Source organism: Rhinoraja longicauda, chromosome 4 (genome assembly GCF_053455715.1).
Source record: "Rhinoraja longicauda isolate Sanriku21f chromosome 4, sRhiLon1.1, whole genome shotgun sequence".
Taxonomy (NCBI): Eukaryota; Metazoa; Chordata; class Chondrichthyes; order Rajiformes; family Arhynchobatidae; genus Rhinoraja; species Rhinoraja longicauda.
In genome coordinates, this window is record NC_135956.1 from 9,236,617 (window position 1) to 9,259,298 (window position 22,682).

At 49.2% G+C, this 22,682-nt stretch overlaps 1 protein-coding gene across 1 annotated transcript in view; it reads right to left on the minus strand.

The window, feature by feature from the left end:
- Positions 1-22,682, minus strand: part of wnt9a (wingless-type MMTV integration site family, member 9A) — an 84,828-nt gene that overhangs the window by 43,159 nt on the left and 18,987 nt on the right. Inside the window, exon 2 of the mRNA XM_078398481.1 lies at positions 5,057-5,316. Coding sequence (XP_078254607.1) covers positions 5,057-5,316 — 260 coding nt within the window. The remainder of the gene's footprint in view (positions 1-5,056; positions 5,317-22,682) is intronic.

Sequence of the window (22,682 nt, forward strand, 5' to 3'; positions counted from 1 at the left end):
AGAAAACCCACGCAGGTCACGGGGAGAACGTACAAACTCCGTACGGACAGCACCCGAAGTCGGGATCGAACCCGGGTCTCTAGTGCTGTTAGGCAGCAACTCTACCGGTGCGCCACCTTGCCTTACTTTCTCTGAAGTTTAGTTTTAGCTTAGTTCAGTTTATTATTGTCATGTGTACCAAGGTACAGTTAAAGGCTATTTTGTAGCCGTGCTATCCAATCAGCGGAAAGACTATGCATGATTACAATCAAGCCGTCCACAGGGGACAGATACAGGATAAAATAAATAACATTTAATGTAAGATAAAGTCCAGTAAAGCCTGATTAAAGATAGTCCAAGGGTCACCAATGAGGTAGATAGTAGTTCAGCACTGCTCTCTAGTTTGTGATGGGATGGTTCAGTTGCCTGATAACAGCTGAGAAGAAACTGTCCCTGAATCTGGAGGTGTGCGTTTTCACACTTCTGTACCTCATGCCTGATGGGAGAGGGGAGAAGAGGGAGTGGCCAGGGTGCGACTGGTCCTTGATTATGCTGCTGGCCTTGCCGAGGCAGCGTGAGGTATAAATGGAGTCAATGTGAGGGAGGTTGGTTTGTGTGATGGTTTGGGCTTCGTCCACAATTCTCTGCAATTTCTTGCGGTCTTGGATGGAGCTGTTCTGACTTCCTATGAGATTCTTTTTCTTCCTACATTCAAAGAACTAGGGGAGACCTCATTGAAACTTACCGAATAGTGAACGGCCTGGAAAGAGTGGATGTGGAGAGAATGTTTCCACTAGTGGGAGAGTCCAGGACCAGAGGGCACTGCCTCAGAATAGAACAATGTGCTTTTACAAACAAGATGAGGGGGAATTTCTTTAGTCACAGGGTGGTGCATCTGTGGAATTCATTGCCACAAAAGGCTGTGGAGGCCAAGACTGGGTATTTTTAAAGCAAATTGACATGTTCTTATGATTAGTACAGGTGTCAGAGGTTATGGGGAGAAGGCAGGAGAATGGGGTTGAGTGGGAAAGATAGATCTGTCGTGATTGAATGGTGGAGTAGACTCGATGGGCCGAATGGCTGAAATCTGCTCCTTATTCAGCTGCTGCAAGGTCTATTCAGAGAACAGTACAGCACAGGAACAGGCCCTTCAGCCCACAATGTCTCTGCTGAACATGATGCAAGATCATTTAATCTCCTCTGCCTGCACATAATCCATATCTCCCCATTACCTGAATGTCCATGGGCCTGTCCAAAAGTCTCGTAAACGTCACCTGCCCGCGTTTGTAACATACCGTCTCCCTCTAAACCCTTTCTATACATCCAAAAGCCCTCTAAATGCCATTATCATATCTGAGTGTCAAAAGACATTTTCTCTTTGGTAAATTGCTCTTTCCCCCCCCGAGAAAGGTTCCACCAAAAAGGACAATACTAAAAGAACAAGACTCAAACAAAAAGGACAACACTAAAAGAACAAGACTCAAATAAAAAGGACAACACTAAAAAGGGGATTTTAAAGCAGAAATCCATGTTCATTAGTGACAGGGGCAGAATTAGGAGGGAGGGGGGAGGGAGGTGGGAGGAGGACAAGGGGGATGATGTGGGGGGGAGGGGAAGAGAGGGGCAGAGGAAAGGGGGAGGGAGGGAGGAGGGAGGGGGAGGGAGGGAGGAGGGGAGAGGGAGGGGAGAGGGAGGGGAGAGGGGGGAGGGAGGGAAGGAGGGAGGGAGGTGGGGGAAGGGAGGGGAGTGGGCGGGGAGAGGAGAGGGGGGAATGGGGGAGGAGAGCGTGCTGCACCAATGCAGGAGAGGTTTGGGTCCAATGGGTCCACTTTGTCTAGTCAACTATAATGACCTCCCCCAGCTCTTTTTCTCTCTTCCTTACGATCTGTCGCAGAGAAATAAATATTCTTTTAACTCTCTGAGTCCTGTATGGTTTCGTATTGCTTGCCTCCATAATGCTCTTTGGTGTTAACTAGCATAGAAACATAGAAAATAGGTGCAGGAGTAGGCCATTCGGCCCCTTTTCGTGACCGCTTCCCCTGCCTCCTTCTGCCTTTATGATGAATTCTCAGTGTGGTGAAGGGCCCAGAATAGAATGCAGAGATAAGTACCCGGTTGACACAGAATGACACAAAGTGCTGGAGTAACACAGCGGGTCAGGCAGCATCACAGGAGAACGTGGATAGAATTTACTTTAGAATTAGGACTTTGGAGAAAGAGTGTAGAAACAGGCCATTCGGCCCACCGAGTCCGTGCCGACCAGTGATCATACCCTAGTTCTATCCTACCCACTAGGGACAATTTATAATTCATCAGAAAGGTCAGTTCAATTTAGTTTATTGTCACGTGTGCCGAGGTACAGTGAAAAGCTTTTTGTTGCGCGCTAACCAGCCAGCGGAAAGAAAATACGTAATTACAATCGATTCATTCATTGTGTACAGATACATGATAAGGGAATAACATTAAGTGCAAGGTAAAGCCAGTAAAGTCCGATCAAAGATAGTCCGAGGGTCACCAATGAGGTAGATAGTAGTTCAGCACTGCTCTCTGGTTGTGGGAGGATGATTCAGTTGCCTGATAACAGCTGGGAAGAAACTGTCCCTGAATCTGGAGTTGTGCGTTTTCACACTTCTGTACCTTTTGCCCGATGGGAGAGGGGAGAAGAGGGAGTGGCCAGGGTGAGACTGGTCCTTGATTATGCTGCTGGCCTTGCTGAGGCAGCGTGAGGTGTAAATGGAGTTAATGGAAGGGAGGTTGGCTTGTGTGATGGTCTCGGCTGTGTCCACAATTCGCTGCAATTTCTTGTGGTCTCGGGATGGAGCTGTTCCCAAACCAATAGGAGAAGCCAATCGACCGACAAACCTGCACGTCTTTGGAATGTGGGAGGAAACCGGAGCACCCGGAGCAAAACCCACGCGGTCACGGCGAGAACGTGCAAACTCAGGAAATGGGTTTCTTCCGGGTGCTCCGGTTTCCTCCCACATCCTAGAGATGTTCAGAGATGAGGCATCCCACTTGCAGGCTTGTGGGCAAAATGGCCCTCTGCAAATTGCAGGGAATGGATTCTAAACTGGGATAGCACAGAACCAGTGTGATCGATGGTCGGCGGGGACTCGGTGGGCCGAAGGGCCTGTTTCTGCGCTGAATCTCTAAATGAACATTTGAAGAACTCTAGCTGTCATCACCTTCTGAGCACAGCTGTACTTTACCATTCTGTTCCTCCTCTCCAATTTTGAAGTACCTAACTAATAACGTTCTCTTCTTCTGCCAGCTATTAGTACAACCCACTAAACAGGCACCACCCTCCCTCTGTATCGGAGTCTAAAGAGCACAACTTACTTTAAATGCCATTAAATCTTTTGCTGGTTCTAGAAATGTGACTCCACTCTGAAGCCAAGAAAAATATCCATTACTCCACCAGTGTGATATTTAATTTCCTACATCATTCAGCCCCGAGTTTTTTTTTCCTAAGTAAGACTGTCTAATGTTGAATTGCAAGAGCAGGGCAGCTTGCTGTCACTGGCTCATGTTTACAGAGGTTTAGGTTAGTTTACTTTAGAGATACTTAACATGGAAGCACGCCCTTCAGCCCATCAAGTCCACACCGACCATTGATCGCCCGTTCACACTAGTTTAGTTTAGTATAGTTTAGTTTAGTTTAGTTTAGTTTAGAGACACAGCCCGGAAACAGGCCCTTCGGCCCACCTAGTCCACACCGACCAGCGATCCCCGCATATTAACACTACCCTACGCACACCAGGGACAATTTTTCCTTTTACACTTATACCAAATATACAAACCCAAGCCAATTAACCCACACACCTGTACCTCTTTGAAGTGTGGGAGGAAACCGGAGTTGTAGGAGGAAACCCACGCAGGTCACGGGGAGAAGGTACAAACTCGGCACGGACCGCATACATAGTCGGGTGCTGGAAGCGCTGGAAGGCAGCAACTCTACCGCTGCTCCACCGCGCCATCCTAGTTCTGTGCAATTGTCCCTAGTCTAGTAGATTTTCAAATCTACTCACATGGAAGGAACTGCAGATGCCAAATTAAACCGAAGATAGACGCAACAATGAGACCACAGGGTGACACGGTGGCGCAGCGGTAGAGTTGCTGCCTCACAGCACCAGAGACACGGGTTCAATCCTGGCTACGGGTGCTGTCAGTACGGAGTTTGTACGTTCCCCCTGTGACCTGTGTGGGTTTTAGAAACATAGAAACATACAAAATAGGTGCAGGAGGAGGCCATTCGGCCCTTCGAGCCAGCACCGCCATTCATTGTGATCATGGCTGATCATCCACAATCAGTAACCCGTGAACCTCAAAACTTTAAGGACGAGGGTTTGAAAAGGTAGCCTGATGATTCATGTAGTTCTTGTGAAACGCCATCTTGTGTAATGTCATCATAGCAGGTTTAGAATTATTATACCGAGGGGTCGGGGTCGGAGTCCAATACACAAAAAACCAAGGAGTCGGAATCGGAGTGGGTATCGACTCCACAGCCCTGCTGTCTAGCCAGCGTTGGGCAGTGACTCGGAGGGCCGAAGGGCCTGTCTATCCCTGGCGGAGTGGGCAGTGACTAGGAGAGCCGAAGGGTCTGTCTACCCAGTGTTGGGCAGGGACGCGGAGGGCCGAAGGGCCTGTCTATCCCTGGCGGAGTGGGCAGTGACTAGGAGGGCCGAAGGGTCTGTCTATCCCTGGCGGAGTGGGCAGTGACTAGGAGGGCCGAAGGGTCTGTCTATCCCTGGCGGAGTGGGCAGTGACTAGGAGGGCCGAAGGGCCTGTCTATCCCTGGTGGAGTGGGCAGTGACTAGGAGGGCTGGAGGGCCTGTCTATCCCTGGCGGAGTGGGCAGTGACTAGGAGGGCCGAAGGGCCTGTCTATCCCTGGCGGAGTGGGCAGTGACTAGGAGGGCCGGAGGGCCTGTCTACCCAGCGTTAGGCAGGGGCGCGGAGGGCCGAAGGACCTGTCTACCCAGTGGAGTGGGCAGTGACTAGGAGGGCCGAAGGGCCTGTCGACCCAGTGGAGTGGGCAGCCAGAGGTGGGGAGTGCAGAGCAGCAGGTTGATGACTAACCTCTCCTCAGCAGGCTGGTTCGGTGGCGTCCCTCCAGCGTGCAGTTCCACCGTTCGAAGCGGAACTGGTACTGGCACTCCAGGGCGCTCATGCTGATGGCTTCCATCAGGGTCTCGGCCACGCCGGGGTCTCGCCGGCACATCCGCCGCTGCTTGCGCTCCAACTTCAGCCGGTCACACACCTTGAAGTGGGCCTTGCCGTGCGTCTGCTCCGCTGCCTGGCTCAGTGGAAGGATGGTGAGGGGCTCATTGCCCGTTAAACTGCGGCAGGGAGGGAGGGAGGGAAGCAGAGACAAAAACGTGAGCAACAACACCAGCTGAAAGGTAGTCAAGAATCAAGGGTCAGGGTCAAGGGCCAAGGGTCAAGGGTCAAGAGTGTTTTACTGTCATGTGTCCCAGATAGAACAATGAAATTCTTACTTGCAGCAGCACAACAGAATATGTAAACATAGTACACTGTAAACAACATGATAAACGAGAGAGAAAAACTCCAGTGTATATATATACACATGCTCACAAATACACATATATGTATATTACTCAGTCCCGCCCCCTCCCCTGACATCAGTCTGAAGAAGGGTCTCGACCCGAAACGTCACCCATTCCTTCTCTCCCGAGATGCTGCCTGACCCGCTGAGTTACTCCAGCATTTTGTGTCGACATTCGATTTAAAACAGCATCTGCAGTTTTTTTTCCTATATATATACATATATATATATACATATGAGTGCACGTGCGCATGCGTGTGTATATATATGGGCCAAATTGCCTAAATCTGCTTCGTTCACTTATGACATGACTTTATGACAAACTACCCACCCTTCCATTGACTCCATCTACACCTCACGCTGCCTCGGCAAGGCCAGCAGCACAATCAAGGACCAGTCGCACCCTGGCCACTCCCTCTTCTCCCCTCTCCCATCAGGCAAAATGTATAGAAGTGTGAACACGCACACCTCCAGATTCAGGGACAGTTTCCTCCCAGCGGTTATCAGCCAACTGAATTATCCTACCACAACCAGAGAACAGTCCTGAACTACTATCTACCTCATCGGTGACCCTCAGACTATCTTTGATTGGACTTTGCTGGCTTTACCCTGCACTGAACGTTATTCCCTTGTCATAGCCACTGGTAAATGGCTCGATTGTAATCATGTATTGTCTTTCCGCTGACAGGTTAGCACGAACCAAAAAGCTTTTCACTGTACCTCGGTACACGTGGCAATAAACTAAACTGCACAGAACATCAGTAGAGCTGCTGCCTCATCATCAAAAGCCTTTGTCATCACCCATGCACCAGAGAAAGCCCACTGTACCGTTGCATCAAAGCTTGGATTGGGAACATGGTGGGCGACACGATAGTGCAGCAGTAGAGTGGCTGCGAACAGTGCCAGAGACCGGGGTTCGATCCCAACTACGGGTTGCTGTCTGTATAGAGTTTGCACGTTCTCCCCGTGACCTGTGTGGCTTTTCTCCGAGATCTCCGGTTTCCTCCCACACTCCAAAGACCGTACAGGTTTGTAGGTTAATTGGCTTGGTGTAAATGTAAATTGTCCCTAGTGTGTGTAGGATAGTGTTAGTGTGCAGGGATCGCTGGTCGGCGCGGACTCGGCGGGCCGAAGGGCCTGTTTCTCTAAACTAATTAAAACTAAACAGCTCTGTCCAAGACAGCAAGAAATTGCAGAGAATTGTGGACACAGCCCAGACGCATCACACAAACCAACCTCCCCTCCATTTACACCTCACGCTGCCTCGGCAAGGCCAGCAGCATAATCAAGGACCAGTCTCATCACTCCCTCTTCTCCCCTCTCCCAAATTGCGCACGCCGGCCAACGTGTCCCAGCTACACTAGTCCCACCTGCCAGCATTTGGTCCATATCCCTCCAAACCTGTCCTATCCATATCCATTTGACCCAGTCTGTGCCCTAGTACTACCTCACGCTGCCTCGGCAAGGCCACCAGCATAATCAAGGACCAGTCCCACCCCGGTCACTCCCTCTTCTCCCCTCTCCCCATCAGGCAAAAGGTACAGAAGTGTGAAAACGCACACCTCCAGATTCAGGGACAGTTTCTCCCCAGCAGTCATCAGGCAACTGAACCATCCTACCACCAACTAGAGAGCTTTACTGGACTTTACCTTGCTCCAAATGTTATTCCCTTTATCATGTATCTGGACACTGTGGACGGCTCGATTGTAATCAGGTATTGACTTTCCGCTGACTGGGTAGCACACAACAAAAAGCTTTTTGTTCTACCACAGTACACGTGACAATAAACTAAACTAAACCAGTCGAGGCAGGTACTATTACAAAGGCAGATACTAGATCTTTTACCCAGAGTTGGGGAATCAAGAGGCAGAGGACAGAGTTTTAAGTTGAGAGGGCAAACATTTAATAGGAACCCTGAGGGGCCAACTTTTTCACTCAGAAGGTGGTGGGTGTGTGGAACGAGCTGCCAGAGGAGGTAGTTGAGGCAGGGATTATAACAACATTTAAAAGACAATCAAATTGGGACATGGATAGGGCAGGTTTAGGGGGATATGGACTAAGCGCAGGCAGGTGGGACAGGCGTAGATGGTGCATGTTGGCCGGCATGGGCAAGTTGGGCCGAAGGGCCTGTTTCCACGCTGTGTCACTCAACCACTGCTAAAACCTGCATTTTTTTCTCTCAAAATATGTATTTAATTTATCGCTGCATGACCTTTCTAGTTGTATTTATTATTTCAAGAATACTCCCTCAAACATTAATGATGAGCTCTGGGGGGGAAAGATGATCTATCATAAACACATCACGTTGGTTTAGTTTTGTCTACTCGGTCCCTAGAGAGCACCTTAACTTCACCAACGTTACAGTACACCCGGCCAAATCACTCCACTTCCTCTCGGGATAATCGTACAAAGCCTTACACGGCAAGATTGCAAAAGATACTGAGAGGGAAAAGAAAGGACAAAAGTGGAAGCAAATGTTCAGAGAAAGATCTGATGCAAGGGACAAAAGTGCGATAGAAATGCCGGAACATGCAAGCTCCGTACAGACAGCGCCCTTAGTCGGGATCGAACCCGGATCTCTGGCGCTGTGAGGCAGCAACTCTACCGCTGCGCCACCGTGCCGCACCAAATTGTAATCAAGATCGTAATCATGTATAGTCTTTCCGCTGACTGGATAGTTTAGTTTAGTTTAGTTTCGAGATTCAGCGCGGAAACAGGCCCTATCGGCCCACCGAGTCCACCCAGCCCAGCGATCCCCGCACACTAACACTATCCTACACCCACTAGGGACATTTTTTTCATTTACCAAGCCATTTAACCTACAAACCTGTACGTCTTTGGAGTGTGGGAGGAAACCGAAGATTCTCGGAGAAAACCCACGCCGGTCACGGGGAGAACGTGCAAACTCCATACAGACAGCACCCGTAGTCGGGATCGAACCCGGGTCTCTGGTGCTACATTCGCTGTGAGGCGGCAACTCTACCGCTGCGCCACCGTGACCGCCCTAAGGATAGCACGCAACAGAGACATTTCTCACTGTACCTCGGTACATGTGACAATAAACTAAACTATTTGTAGTTCAGCAACTAGTTTGACTGTCCTCCTGATTAAATTTTATCTTTGTCTGCCTCGTTGTCAACTTCCTCAAGCTAACAATTCTACATTTTCTTTGAACTTTTTCCCCTTTGATCTCTCATTTTCACACCTTGCCCTTCTGTATCTCTGTGCCTCTCTCTCCCCGACTCTCAGTCTGAAGAAGGGTCTCAGTGTGAAGAAGCAACTCTACCGCTGGGCCACCATTACGCCTCTCGCGCTACCGGTGTAGTTTAGGTGATTGTCACGTGTGCCGAGGTACAGTGACAAGCTCTCTTGTTGCGTGCTATCCAGTCAGCAGAAAGACTACGCATGATTACAATCAAGCGGTCCACAGTGTACAGGGTGGCACGGTGGCGCAACGGTAGAGTTGCTGCCTCACAGACCCGGTTTCGATCCTGACTACGGGCGCTGTCTGTACGGAGTTTGCATGTTCTCCCTGCGGGGGGTTTTCTCCGGGTGCTCCGGTTTCCCCCCACACTCCAAAGACGTACAGGTTTGTAGGTTACGTGGCTTTGGTGAAATTGTAATTTGTCCCCAGTGTGTGTAGGATAGTGTAGGTGCACAAGGTGATCGCTGGTCGAACAAAAGGGCCTGTTTCCACGCTGTATCTCTAAAAACTGAAGTCTAACATACACTGATTCAAGGGCATGTAATAAGTCAAAGGTTGCACCAAGACTGGAAGGCCTAAGAGCAAAAGGAATATTTGCCTTCATCAGTCGGGGCATTGAGTATAAGAGTCACAAGTCACATTGCAGCTTTGTAGGTTTTGGTCAGGCTGCATTTGGAGTATTGTGTGCAGCTCTGGTCGCCCCTTAGACAGACAGATTTTTGATGAGTGCAGGTGTCAGGGGTTATGGGGAGAAGGCAGGAGAATGGGGTTAGGAGGGAGAGATTGATCAGCCATTGAGCCAACTTAGCTACGCTGTGTTCCATCTGCCCACTCTCCCCGCCTGTCCAAGTCCTTCTGCAGAGTCCCTGCTTACTCTACACTACCTACCTCTCCACCTATCTTCGTATCATCTGCAGACTTGGACCCCAAGGGGTCTTTAGTCAGAGGGTGGTGAATCCTGGGGTTTCTTTGCCACTGAAGGCTGTGGAGGCCAAGTCAGGGGATATTTTTATGGCAGAGATAGATAGGTTCTTGATTAGCGCGGGTGTCAGGGGTTGTGGGGAGAAGGCAGGAGAATGGGGTTAGGAGGGAGAAATCTGTCAGCTATGATTGAACGGCGGAGTAGACGTGATGGGCCGAATGGGCCCAATTCTACTCCTATCACTTATGACCTTACGACCTTACGACCTTATGACCCATTACTGGAAGGATATGGGGGCTTTGGAGAGTGTGTAGGGGAGGTTTACCAGAATGATGCCTGGATCAGCGGGTACTAACCACAAGGAGAAGTTGGGCAAACATGGATTGGTTACTCTGGAATGTCGGAGGTTGAGGGGGGACCTGATAGAAGTGTATAAAATTATGAACGGCGTAGAGAGGGTAGGTAGTCAGGATTTTTTTTCCAAGGTGGAAATGTCCAAAGACCAGAGGGCGTAGCTTTAAGGTGAAAGGGGCAGAGTTTAAAGGAGATGTGTTTTTTTCCCATACAGAGAGTGGTGGTGGAGGCTGATACGATAGTGGTGTTGAAGAGGGTTTTGGACAGGCACATGGATATGAAGGAAATGGAGAGTTGTGGGTCACGTGCAGGCAGAGGAGATCGGTTAAACTTGGCATCATGTTGAGCACGGACATTGTGGGCCGAAGGGCCTGTTCCTGTGCTGTACTGGTCCATGCTCTAGGGACAGACGGAAAGATGCAAAATAACATTGGATAAGAAAACATCCAGCAAGGAAGATAAAGTTCATGAAACACAGATGGAGTGATACACCGAAATAAACAGTGAAGGAGAATGCGTGCGAGAGAGAGAGAGAGAGAGAGAGAGAGAGCGAGAGAGCGAGAGTCAGAAAGAGCGAGAGAGAGAGAGAGTGCACATGAGAGGAAGAGCATGAAAGCATGAGAGGGAGAGGGCAGAGAGAGAAAGAGCGAGACAGATAGAGAGGGAGAGAAAGTGAGTGAGAAAGCGAGAGAGAGAGACAACGAGAGAGAAAGAGCGAAAGTGAGAGAGAAAAGAGTGGAGAAAAACGAGAGAGAGAAAGTGAGAGAGTGAGGGAGAGAAAGTGAAAGTGAGAGAGAGGGAGGGAGGGAGGGGAGGAGAGAGGGGGGAGAAAGGGGGAGGGAGAGAAGGAGAGCAAGAGAAGGGGGAGAGAGGTGGAGAGGGGGGTAGAGAGGGGGAGAGAGGGGGGAGAGGAGGAGAGAGGGGGAGAGAGAGGGGGAGAGAGAGGGGGAGAGAGAGAGGAGAGGAGAGAGGGGGAGAGAGAGAGGGAGAGAGAGAGGGGGAGAGAGAGAGGAGAGGAGAGAGGGGGAGAGAGAGGAGAGGAGAGAGGGGGAGAGAGAAGGGGAGAGAGAGAGGGGGAGAGAGAGGGGGAGAGAGAGGGGGAGAGGAGAGAGGGGGAGAGAGAAGGGGAGAGAGAGGGGGAGAGAGAGAGGAGAGGAGAGAGGGGGAGAGAGAAGGGGAGAGAGAGGGGGAGAGGAGAGAGGGGGAGAGAGAAGGGGAGAGAGAGGGGGAGAGAGGGGGAGAGAGAGAGGGGAGAGAGAGAGGAGAGGAGAGAGGGGGAGAGAGAAGGGGAGAGAGAGAGGGGGAGAGAGAGAGGAGAGGAGAGAGGGGGAGAGAGAGGGGGAGAGAAGGAGAGCAAGAGAAGGGGGAGAGAGGTGGAGAGGGGGGTAGAGAGGGGGGCCAGGGGGGAGAGAGAGAGGGGGGAGATCGCTTCTCTCTGTCTCTTATATGTTTGAACCCGGGTCAGGCAGGGAATGAGCGCAGCTCTAACCTGTGTTGATTTTCCATACCATCAGCGGGGGCTGTATTTGGACGGGGATCAAGGGGGTGAAAGTGCAAGGCCTCAGCCAGCATTGCCCTGCAGCTTGCAGGATGGAGAGGAGTCCCAGAGACACTCGGGCCCAGCCCCACTCCCTGCTCCAACAGCCTTCATGACATCATTACCTTATGACATTATTGGCTTAGTCAAAGGCAATAGACCATTTTTGACAGCTCCCCTCACTGCAAGTTGGCACTGGCCCATCTCATTTTATTTTTATAAGGAAGCATTATAGCAGCAGCTGCTTCGATGCAGCATTTTTCCAGTCCCTGGTTGGACTTAACCATTGAGTCGCTCTTAACTGAGAAAATATCTCACACAAGGCACAATCTGGAGCACTCTGTACCACCAAACACCTAATAAAGGCACACTCAGGCGTTTAGAGTCTTAGAGTCGCAGGGTGATACAGCGTGGAAACAGGCCCTTCGGCCCAACTTGCCCACACCGGCCAACAATGTCCCAGCTACACCAGTCCCACCTGCCCACATTTGGTCCATATCCCTCCAAACCTGTCCTATCCATGCCCATTTGACCCAAGCCTCTGCCGGAGAATCACCTCACGCTGCCTCGGCAAGGCCAGCAGCATAATCAAGGACAAGTCTCACCCCGGCCACTCCCTCTACTCCCCTCTCCCATCAGGCAAGAGGTACAGAAGTGTGAAAACGCACACCTCCAGATTCAGGGACAGTTTCCTCCCAGCTGTTATCAGGCAACTGAACCATCCTACCACCATCCAAAGATGGTTCTGCCCTCCCATGTACCACATTGGAGACCCTCGGGCTATCTGTAATCGGACTTTATTGGACTTTATCTTGCACTAAACGTTATTCCCTTCATCCTGTATCTTTTAGACTAGATATACAGCGTGGAAACAGGCCCTTCGGAGCACCAAATCCGCGCTGACCAGCGATCACCCCGTACACTAGCACTATCCTACTACACACTAGGGACATTTTACAATTTTACCGAAGCCAATTCACTGGCAAATCGGTACATCTTTGGAATGTGGGAGGAAGCCAGAGTACCTGGAGAAAACCCTCATGGTCACAGGGAGAACGTACAAGCTCTGTACAGACAGCATCCGTGGTCAGGATCGAACCCTGATCTCTGGCGCTGTGAGGCAGCAACTCTACCGCTGGGCTTCCGTGCATGCCTGTACACTGTGGACGGCTGGATTGCAATCGTGTATAGATTTTTTGCTGACGGGATAGCACGCAACCAAAAGCTTTTCACTGTACCTCGATACACGTAACAATAAACTGAACCAGAAGCACAGCGGGCTGCACGGTGGCGCAGAGGTAGAGTTGCTGCCTCACAGCGCCAGAGAAACACGTTCGATCCTGACTACGGGTGCTGTCTGTATGGGGTTTGTACCTTCTCCCCGTGACCGCGTGGGTTTTTATCCCAGGTGCTCTGGTTTCCTCACACACTCCACAGACGTGCAGGATTGTTGGTTAATTGGCCCCTGTCAATTGTCACTTGTGTGTAGGATAATGCTAGTGTTCAGGGTGATGGCTGGTCGGCATGGACTTGGTGGGCCGAAGGGATTAAAAGTACCATTAGCAAATTTGCAGATGATACTAAGTTGGGGGGTAGTGTGAATTGTGAGGAAGATGCAATAAGGCTGCAGGGTGACTTGGACAGGTTGTGTGAGTGGGCGGATACATGGCAGATGCAGTTTAATGTAGGTAAGTGTGAGGTTATTCACTTTGGAAGTAAGAATAGAAAGGCAGATTATTATCTGAATGGTGTCAAGTTAGGAGGAGGGGGAGTTCAACGAGATCTGGGTGTCCTAGTGCATCAGTCAATGAAAGGAAGCATGCAGGTTCAGCAGGCAGTGAAGAAAGCCAATGGAATGTTGGCCTTCGTAACAAGAGGAGTTGAGTATAGGAGCAAAGAGGTCCTTCTACAGTTGTACCGGGCCCTGGTGAGACCGCACCTGGAGTACTGTGTGCAGTTTTGGTCTCCAAATTTGAGGAAGGATATTCTTGCTATGGAGGGCGTGCAGCGTAGGTTCACTAGGTTAATTCCCGGAATGGCGGGACTGTCGTATGTTGAAAGGCTGGAGCGATTGGGCTTGTATACACTGGAATTTAGAAGGATGAGGGGGGATCTTATTGAAACATATAAGATAATTAGGGGATTGGACACATTAGAGGCAGATAACATGTTCCCAATGTTGGGGGAGTCCAGAACAAGGGGCCACAGTTTGAGAATAAGGGGTAGGCCATTTAGAACGGAGATGAGGAAGAACTTTTTCAGTCAGAGGGTGGTGAAGGTGTGGAATTCTCTGCCTCAGAAGGCAGTGGAGGCCAGTTCGTTGGATGCTTTCAAGAGAGAGCTGGACAGAGCTCTTAAGGATAGCGGAGTGAGGGGGTATGGGGAGAAGGCAGGAACGGGGTACTGATTGAGAGTGATCAGCCATGATCGCATTGAATGGCGGTGCTGGCTCGAAGGGCTGAATGGCCTACTCCTGCACCTATTGTCTATTGTCTATTGTCTATTGCTCTGTCTCTGCCACAGAAGGCAGTGGAGACCAATTCACTGGTCGTTTTCAAGAGAGTTAGATTTAGCTCTTAGGGCTAACGGAATCAAGGGATATGGGGAGAAAGCAGGAACGGGGTACTGATATGGGGAGAAAGCAGGAACGCGGTGCTGGCTCGAAGGGCTGAATGGCCTACTCCTGCACCTATTTTCTATGTTTCTATCTCTGAACTAAACAAAACCAAACCAAAGTAAAACTAAACTAATAAAAAACCAGAGATTTGACGGAGTGGTCGTGTGTTGCAAGAGGGTGAGACAAACCTCTTACACAGTTCACGGAGTCCCAGGCACCTGAGGCAGAGAGGGATTACTCATGACATTGGAGGAAGCATACCCAGTGGAAAATGGTTTAGGTAATCTAATTGATTTTTTTTTTTAGCTATAATGAAGCGAAATGTCAAAATTTGATCCCCGTAATTTGTACATGTGGGAAAGTTTTCAACCCTCCTGGGACCCTGAATGAAAAATGAGGAAGTGAGTGATAAGGAACAACATCGGGCAGGCTATAGGTGAACTGAGCAGCGGCCTGTGTTACTGCAATGCCTTGCACACTGCTCCAAGGGCTGCCAGAGACAATACCAGAGAGAGGAAGGGACGAGGGGGCAGGGACACAGAGACAGGAGGTGGGGAGGTGGGATGGACCAGAGGAGGAGTCTGGGTACAACCTGGGAGAGTGGCACAGATAGAGACAGAGATGGACAGAGAGAGAGAGAGAGAGAGAGAGGGAGAGAGAGAGAGAGAGAGAGAGAGAGAGAGAGAGAGAGAGAGAGAGAGAGAGAGAGAGAGAGAGAGAGAGAGAGAGAGAGAGAGAAAAAGAAAGAGAGACAGGGAGAGAAAGAGCAAGAAAGATACACAGACGACATGTGAGAAAGAGAGAGAGAAAAAAGAGAGAGAGACACACACACAAAGACTGGGATCGCTTGCCGCCAGAGACTCGGTGGGCCAAAGGACCTGCTTCTGCACTACATTTCTAAATTAAACTAAACTAATGAGTCATAGAGTCATAGGGTGATACAGCGTGTAAACAGGCCCTTCGACCCAACTTGCCCACACCGGCCAACATGTCCCATCTATACTAGTCCCACCTGCCCGCGTTTGGTCCATATCCCTCCAAACCTGTCCTATCTGTCTAACTGTTTCTTAAACGTTGGGACAGTCCCAGCCTCCTCCTCTGGCAGCTAATGCGAGGGACCACAATCTCTGGGACGCAACAGGAATGTCGGAAAAACCAATGGCGGTGTGCGGCTGTGTGATCCCGACCTCGATTACAAAAACGTGGTGGACACTTATCGAAACGTATAAGATTATTAAGGGGTTGGACACGTTAGAGGCAGGAAACATGTTCCCAATGTTGGGGGAGTCCAGAACCGGGGCCACAGTTTAAGAATAAGGGGTAGGTCATTTAGAACGGAGATGAGGAAAAACTTTTTCAGTCAGAGAGTTGTGAATCTGTGGAATTCTCTGCCTCAGAAGGCGGTGGAGGCCAATTCTCTGAATGCATTCAAGAGAGAGCTAGATAGAGCTCTTAAGGATAGCGGAGTCAGGGGGTATGGGGAGAAGGCAGGAACGGGGTACTGTTTGAGAATGATCAGCCACGATCACATTGAATGGCGGTGCTGGCTCAAAGGGCCGAATGGCCTCCTCCTGCACCTATTGTCTTTTGTCTATAGTCTATTGTCACTGCCCGGTCCATCACAGGGACTGACCTCCCCGCCATCGAAGGGATCTACAGGAGCCGCTGCCTCAAAAATATTGTTCAAAAGGACCGGGTGAGGTAACAAGTAGAGTTTCACAAGTTATGGGAGTAGAATTAGGCCATTCGGCCCATCGAGTCCACTCTGCCATTCAATCATGGCTGATCTCTGCCTCCTAATCCCATTTTCCTGCCTTCTCTCCATAACCCTTGACACCCGCTCTAATCAAGAATTTGTCCATCTCTGCCATAAAAATATCCACTGACTTGGCCTCCACAGCCCTCTATGGCAATGAATTCCACAGATTAACGACCCTCTGACTAAAGAAGTTCCTCCTCACCTCCTTTCTAAAAGAGCGCCCTTTAATTCTGAGGCTGTGACCTCTGGTCCTAGACTCTCCCACCAGTGGAAACATCCTCTCCACATCCACTCTATCTCTGCCTTTCATTATTCTGTTGAAAAGAAACAAAACACGAGGAACTGCAGGTGCTGGTATCTTAACTTAAAGTGCTGGAGGAACTCAGCGAGTCAGGCAACGTCTGTGGATGGAATGGACAGACAACACTTTGGGTCAGGACCCTTCCTCAGACTCAGTCACTCTGCCCTTTCCGCTGGGAGAGACGTGGGACTGGATTCCAAATTAGTTCAGCGGTGTTAATGAGAGTATTCTCGTATTCAGAAAATTGGAAGGGATTGGACATAGTCAAGAAGTCGTAAAGAGCGATCTTTCACATCCATGCCAAGTAAATGTAACTTTGACCGGCGTGGGCAAGATGGCACCCTCTAGTGACCACCCTGGGCACTGCACAATCAAGTGAAGGATAAATAAACTTGGAGTATAAAGAAACATGGAGCTGCAGATGCTGGTTTAACAAAGAAAGGGACACAAAGTGCTGAAGTAAATCAGCGGGTCAGACTGAAGAAGGGTCCCGACCCGAAACGCCGCCTGTCCATGTTCTCCAGAGATTCTGCCTGACCCGCTGAGTTACTCCAGCACTCTGCGTCTTTTTGTGAAAAATATAAACTTGCCTTCTTGATTAGTGCGGGTGTCAGGGGTTGTGGAGGGGGAAGGCAGGAGAATGGGGCTAGGAGGGAGAGATAGATCGGCCGTGATTGAATGGCGGAGCAGACCCGATGGGCCGAATGGCCTAATTCTGCTCCCATCACTTATGAACATGAGTCACAGAGAGATACAGCGGGGAAACAGGCCCTTCGGCCCATCGGGTCCATGCCGAACATCAACATCTCACGTCCACTCATCCCACTTCATTGTCCCCCACAGTCACAGATTGGACCACACACATCCGCACTAGGAGTGGATGGTATATCTGATCCGTTTGGATAACATGCAGAACAAAGCTTTTCACTGTACCTCAGTGCATGTGGCAATAGTAAACCAGAACCTTCGGCCCACCGAGTCCAGGCCGACCATCGATCACCCGTTCGCATTAGTTCTGCGTTATCCCACTTTCTCATCCACTCCCTGCACTCAAGGGGGTAATTTACAGAAGCCCAATGACCTACAAACCTGGAATTTGGGAAGAAACCGGAGCACCCAGAGGAATCCCACGTGGTCACAGGGAGAACGTACAAACTCCTTACAGACAAGCACCTGCAGTCAGGATGGAACCCGGGCCTCTGGCGCTGTGAGGCAGCAACTCTACCGCTGAGCCACCGTGCCAGAATTTTGTGTCTATCTGACATGGGCCATGTTGAATAGTGTTTTAAGAGGTTTGTCTGTAAATCAAATTCAAATTCTCATATTGGCCAGAATTAGAAGTTAAGTTTTCAGCATTTTTCATCCAATCCATTGTGTGACTGGTCTCTTTCAATGGTACTTTCTTGTCACATGTACAAGTCCCTTTTTTTTGCATATAGTTCAGTTAAAATCTTACTGTACATAGGCAAAATCATGATCACAATCATGAATATCACCTTAGAGGACATTCCTTTAGGAAGGAGTTTGGTTTAGCTTAGAGATACAGCACGGAAACAGGCTCTTCGGCCCACCGAGTCCGCACCGACCAGCGATCCCCGCACATTAACACAAGCCGACATACACTAGTGGACAATTTTACACTTATACCAAGTATACAACACCAAGCCAATTAACCTACAAACCTGTACATCTTTGGAGTGTGGGAGGAAACTAATGATCTCGGAGAAAACCCACGCAGTCACGGGGAGAACGTACAAACTCCGTACAGACAGCACCCGTAGTCGGGATCAAACCCGGGTCTCCGGCGCTGCAAGCGCTGTAAGGCAGCAACTCTACCGCTGCGCCACCGTGCCACACAGGAGATGAGGAGGAATGTATTGGGTCAGAGGGTGGTGAATCTGTGGAATTCTTTGCCACAGAAGGCCGTGGAGGCCAAGTCAGTGGATATTTTTCAGGCAGAGATGGATAGATTCTTGATTGTGTCAGGGGTTCTGGGGAGAAGGCAGGAGAATGGGGTTAGGAGGGAGAGATAGATCAGCCTTGATTGAATGGCAGAGTAGACCTGATGGACCGAATGGCCTAATTCTGCTCCTATCACTTATGACCACATGACCTAATCATACTTAAGTACAAGTGTGTATGAATAGTGGGCTACACTGAGGCAGGTACGTAGCAGCACGAGACTGTCCCCTGACCTTTCCTCCACATCTCGTCATACATATTTCTGCAGCTTCAGAAAGGCTACGGAGGCAAGATCTCTGCATGAAAGTGAGCTCACGTACCCTGGAAAATACTTGCACACATCTCACATGAAGTGGGAGTAGAGTACTTACAAGAGGCAGTGCATCTGGAGTGGGTGTGGAATGAATGGGGCCAGGCAACACAGCTCAAGATAAAGACCTGCACCACAAGTAGGGCGGCACAGGGCGGCACGGTGGCACAGCGGTAGAGTCGCTGCCTTCCAGTGCTTACAGCGCCAGAGACCCGGGTTCGATCCCGACTACGGGCGCTGTCTGTACAGAGTTTGTACGTACTCCCCACGACCTGCGTGGGTTTTCTCCACAAATCTCAGTTTGGTCCCGCACTCCAAAGACGTGCAGGTTTGTGGGTTAATTGGCTTGGTGTGTGTGTAACATGAAAAAATCATTGCTGGAGTAGGATAGTGTGTTAGCGTGCGGGGATCACTGGTTAGTATGGACTCTGTGGGCCGAAGGGCCTGTTTCTGCGCTGTATCTCTCAGCTAAAGTTTAGGAAGGAACAGCAGATGCTGGCTTACATCTAAGATAGACACAAAATGCAGGAGTAACTCAGCGGGACAGGCAGCATCTCTGGAGAGAAGGAACGGGTGACGTTTCGGGTCGAGAATCTTCTTCAGACTGAGTGTCAGGGGAGCGGGAGACAGAGATATGGAAGGGCAAGGTGTGAAAACGAGAGATCGAAGGGGACAAAGGTCATGGATCAAGGAAAATGTAGAATAGATGATTGTTAGCTCAGGGAAGGTGATTGAGGCATGCAAGGAGGACAGTCAAACTAGTCGTAGAACTACCAATACTATAGTTTACTTTAACTTATTGTCATGTGTACCGAGGTACAGTGAAAAACATCTTTGTTGCTTGCTATCCAGTCAGTGGAAAAACTATACATGATTACAATCATGATTACAATTAGTGTGGCACGGTGGCGCAGCGGTAGAGTTGCTGCCTTACAGCGCCCGGGACCCGGGTTCCATCCTGACCACAGGTGCTTGTCTGTACAGAGTTTGTATGTTCTCCCCGTGACCTGCGTGAGCTTTCTCCGTGTGCTCCAGTTTCCTCCCACACTCCAAAGACGTACAAGTTTGTGGGGTAATTGGCTTCTGTAAATTGTAAAATTGGCCCCAGTGTGTGTAGCATAGTGTTAATGTGCGGGGATCACTGGTCGGCGTGGACTCAGTGGGCCGAAGGGCCTGTTTCCGTGCTGTATCCCTAAAACTAAACACTAAGAGAAGGGTCACGACCCTAATCGTCACCTATCCAAGTTCTCCGAAGAAGCTGCCTGAGTTACTCCAGCACTTTATGTCTTTTTTTTGTAAAACCAGCATCTGCAGTTCCTTGTGTCCACAGATCCCTCGCTTAGCCAAGAACCACTGGTGCCTGAACTCCCTCTCTGTGCTGATGTCCTTGTTTGAAGAAAACTTCTCGAAGGGCTTGTTGTATTTGGATTTTGGCATTCTTACCCGACCATAATCATAGGTTACGTGTAGGAAGGAACTGCAGATGCTGGTTTGAACCGAAGATAAGACGCAAAAAGCTGGAGTAACTCAACGGGACGGGCAGCATCTCTGGAGAGAAGGAATGCGTGACGTTCCAGGTCGAGACCCTTCTTCAGACTGAAAGAGACCCGAAACGTCACCCATTCCTTCTCTCCAAAAGATGCTGCCTGTCCCGCCGAGTTACTCCAGATTTTTGTGTCCATCATAGGTTAGGCTTGGATCAACTGGAGTTCCAAGTGTCAGAGTCGGCTTTGGTTTCAAATGATTAATTATATACATTTATTCATGTTCATAAGTGATAGGAACAGAATCAGGCCATTTGGCCCATCAAGTCTCTGCCGCCATTCAATCATGGCTGATCTGGAAGTGTTTTGATTCAGCATTTTTATAGCTGGCATTAATTGAATGATGTTACAATATATAGCTTGAAACTGTAGAATTATAATAGTTACAGGATAGCATTTAGCTTAGTATCCTTTAAATTAGTTTAGAGTTTTATAAGTTCATAGGTGATAGGAGTAGAATTAGGCCATTCGACCCATCATGTCTACTCATTCAATCATGGCTGATCTATCTCTCTCTCCCAACCCCATTCTCCTGCCTTCTCCCCATAACTCACGACTTATTGTCAGAAAAATCTTAACGTGTTTACTTCAAGAAGAAGCTATTATGAAAAGAACTCTGGTCTTGCAAATAAAGGATTGCAAGGGATTTTATAAGTGAGGTTTAGGTTCATTATTGTCAGGTGTACTGAGGTACATTGAAATGCTTTGTTTTGCACGCCATCTAATCAGATTAGCTAATACTATGTACAAACACAATCAAGTCAAACTCAAGTACAACAGGTCGAGCAAAGGGGAAGATACAGAGTGCAGAATATAGTTCTCAGCATTGTAGCGCACCAGTTCCAGAGACAAAGTCCAATGTCCGCAATGGGGTAGAGGTGAATCGGACAGTACCCTAGCTTATGGAAGGGCCGTTCAGAAGCCTGATAACAGAGGGGAAGAAGCTGTTCCTGAGTCTGGTTGTGCGAGCTTTCAAGCTTCAGTACCTTCCGCCGGACGGGAGCGGGGAGAAGAAAAAATGACCGAGATGGGACAAGCTTTTGGTGTCTCCTTCCTACACAGTTTAGTTTAATGTCATGTCCACTGAGGTACAATTAACAGCTTTTGTTGAGTGCTATCCAGTCAGCGAAAAGACAATGCATGATTACAAATTAGCTGCCCAAAGTGTTTAGGTACTGGATAATGGGAATAGCGGTTAGTGCAGGATAAAATCCAATACTGTGCGATTAAGGAAAGTCTGAGGGTCTCCAGTGAAGTGGATGGGAGATCAGGGCTGCTCTCTAGTTGGTGATAGGATGGTTCAGTTGCCTGAGAACAGCCGGGTAGAAACTGTCCCTGAATATGGAGGTGTGGGTTTTCACACTTCTATGCTATTACCTTATGAGAGAGGGGAGAAGAGGGAATGGGACAAGTGTTTGATTATGTTTTTTGTTGATCTATCTGCCTCAGCGACTTCACTCTCGACTCTCTATCTACTGAAATACTCTTGAGCGGCACGGTGGTGCAGCGGTAGAGTTGCTGCCTTACAGCGCCAGAGATCCGGGTTCGATCCTGACTACGAGTGTGTCGTGCGTCCTCCCTGTGACCGTGTGGGTTTTCTCCGGGTGCTCTGGTTTCCTCCCACACTTCAAAAGACGTACAGGTTTGTAGGCTAATTGCCGACATAATTGCAGATTGTCCACAGTCTATGTCGGATAGCGCTGGTGTGCGGGAATCGCTGGTCGGCGCGGACTTGGCGGGTCGAAGGGCCTGTTTCCCCGCAGCATCTCCAAACCAAACTGAAACTAAACTCTATCAAAGCCGGAGAGAAATTTGTAGGAAGGAACTGCAGATGCTGGTTTAAACCGAAGATGGACGCAAAATGCTGGAGTAACTCAGCGGGACAGGCAGCATCTCAGGAGAGAAGGAATGGGTGACGTTACGGGTCGAGACCCATTCCTTCTCTCCAGAGATGCCGCCTGTCCCGCTGAGTTCCTCCAGCATTTTGTGTCTATCTGAAGAGAAATGTTCCTGACTTCTGTCTGTTGAGGTGCTACCCTCATTTGGAGTTCGAATCAGAAATTCAAGTGGACATGGGAGAGGGATTTCATATATTATCCACACATGGTTTTATAATTTTCATTCCCACTGAATGAGGCTCCTTTCTGGGCTCCAGAAAATTGTAATGTTTTTCCCCCCTCTGGAGTACTATAGATTGTTTTGTATATAGCTTTGTATAAGAATTACAATTACAGGAATAACTCGAGTGAAATGCACCCAGGTTAATCTCATAGTGGACATAATAGGCTAGGAAATAATTAAATATTAGGCCGATTATAAAATGAACATTGAATTGTCCAATTTTCATGTTCTTAATTGATAGGAGCAGAATTAGGCCATTCGGCCCATCAAGTCTACTCTGCCATTCAATCATGACTGATCTATCTTTCCCTCCTAACCCCATTCTCCTGCCTTCTCCCCATCACCCCTGACACCCGTACTAATCACGAATCTATCTATCTCTGCCTTAAAAATATCCAATAACAAATAGCCTTGGATTCCACAGACTCACCATCCTCTGACTAAAGACATTCGTCCTCTTCTTTCTAAAGGTACGTCCTTTAATTCTGAGCCTATGACCTCTGGGCC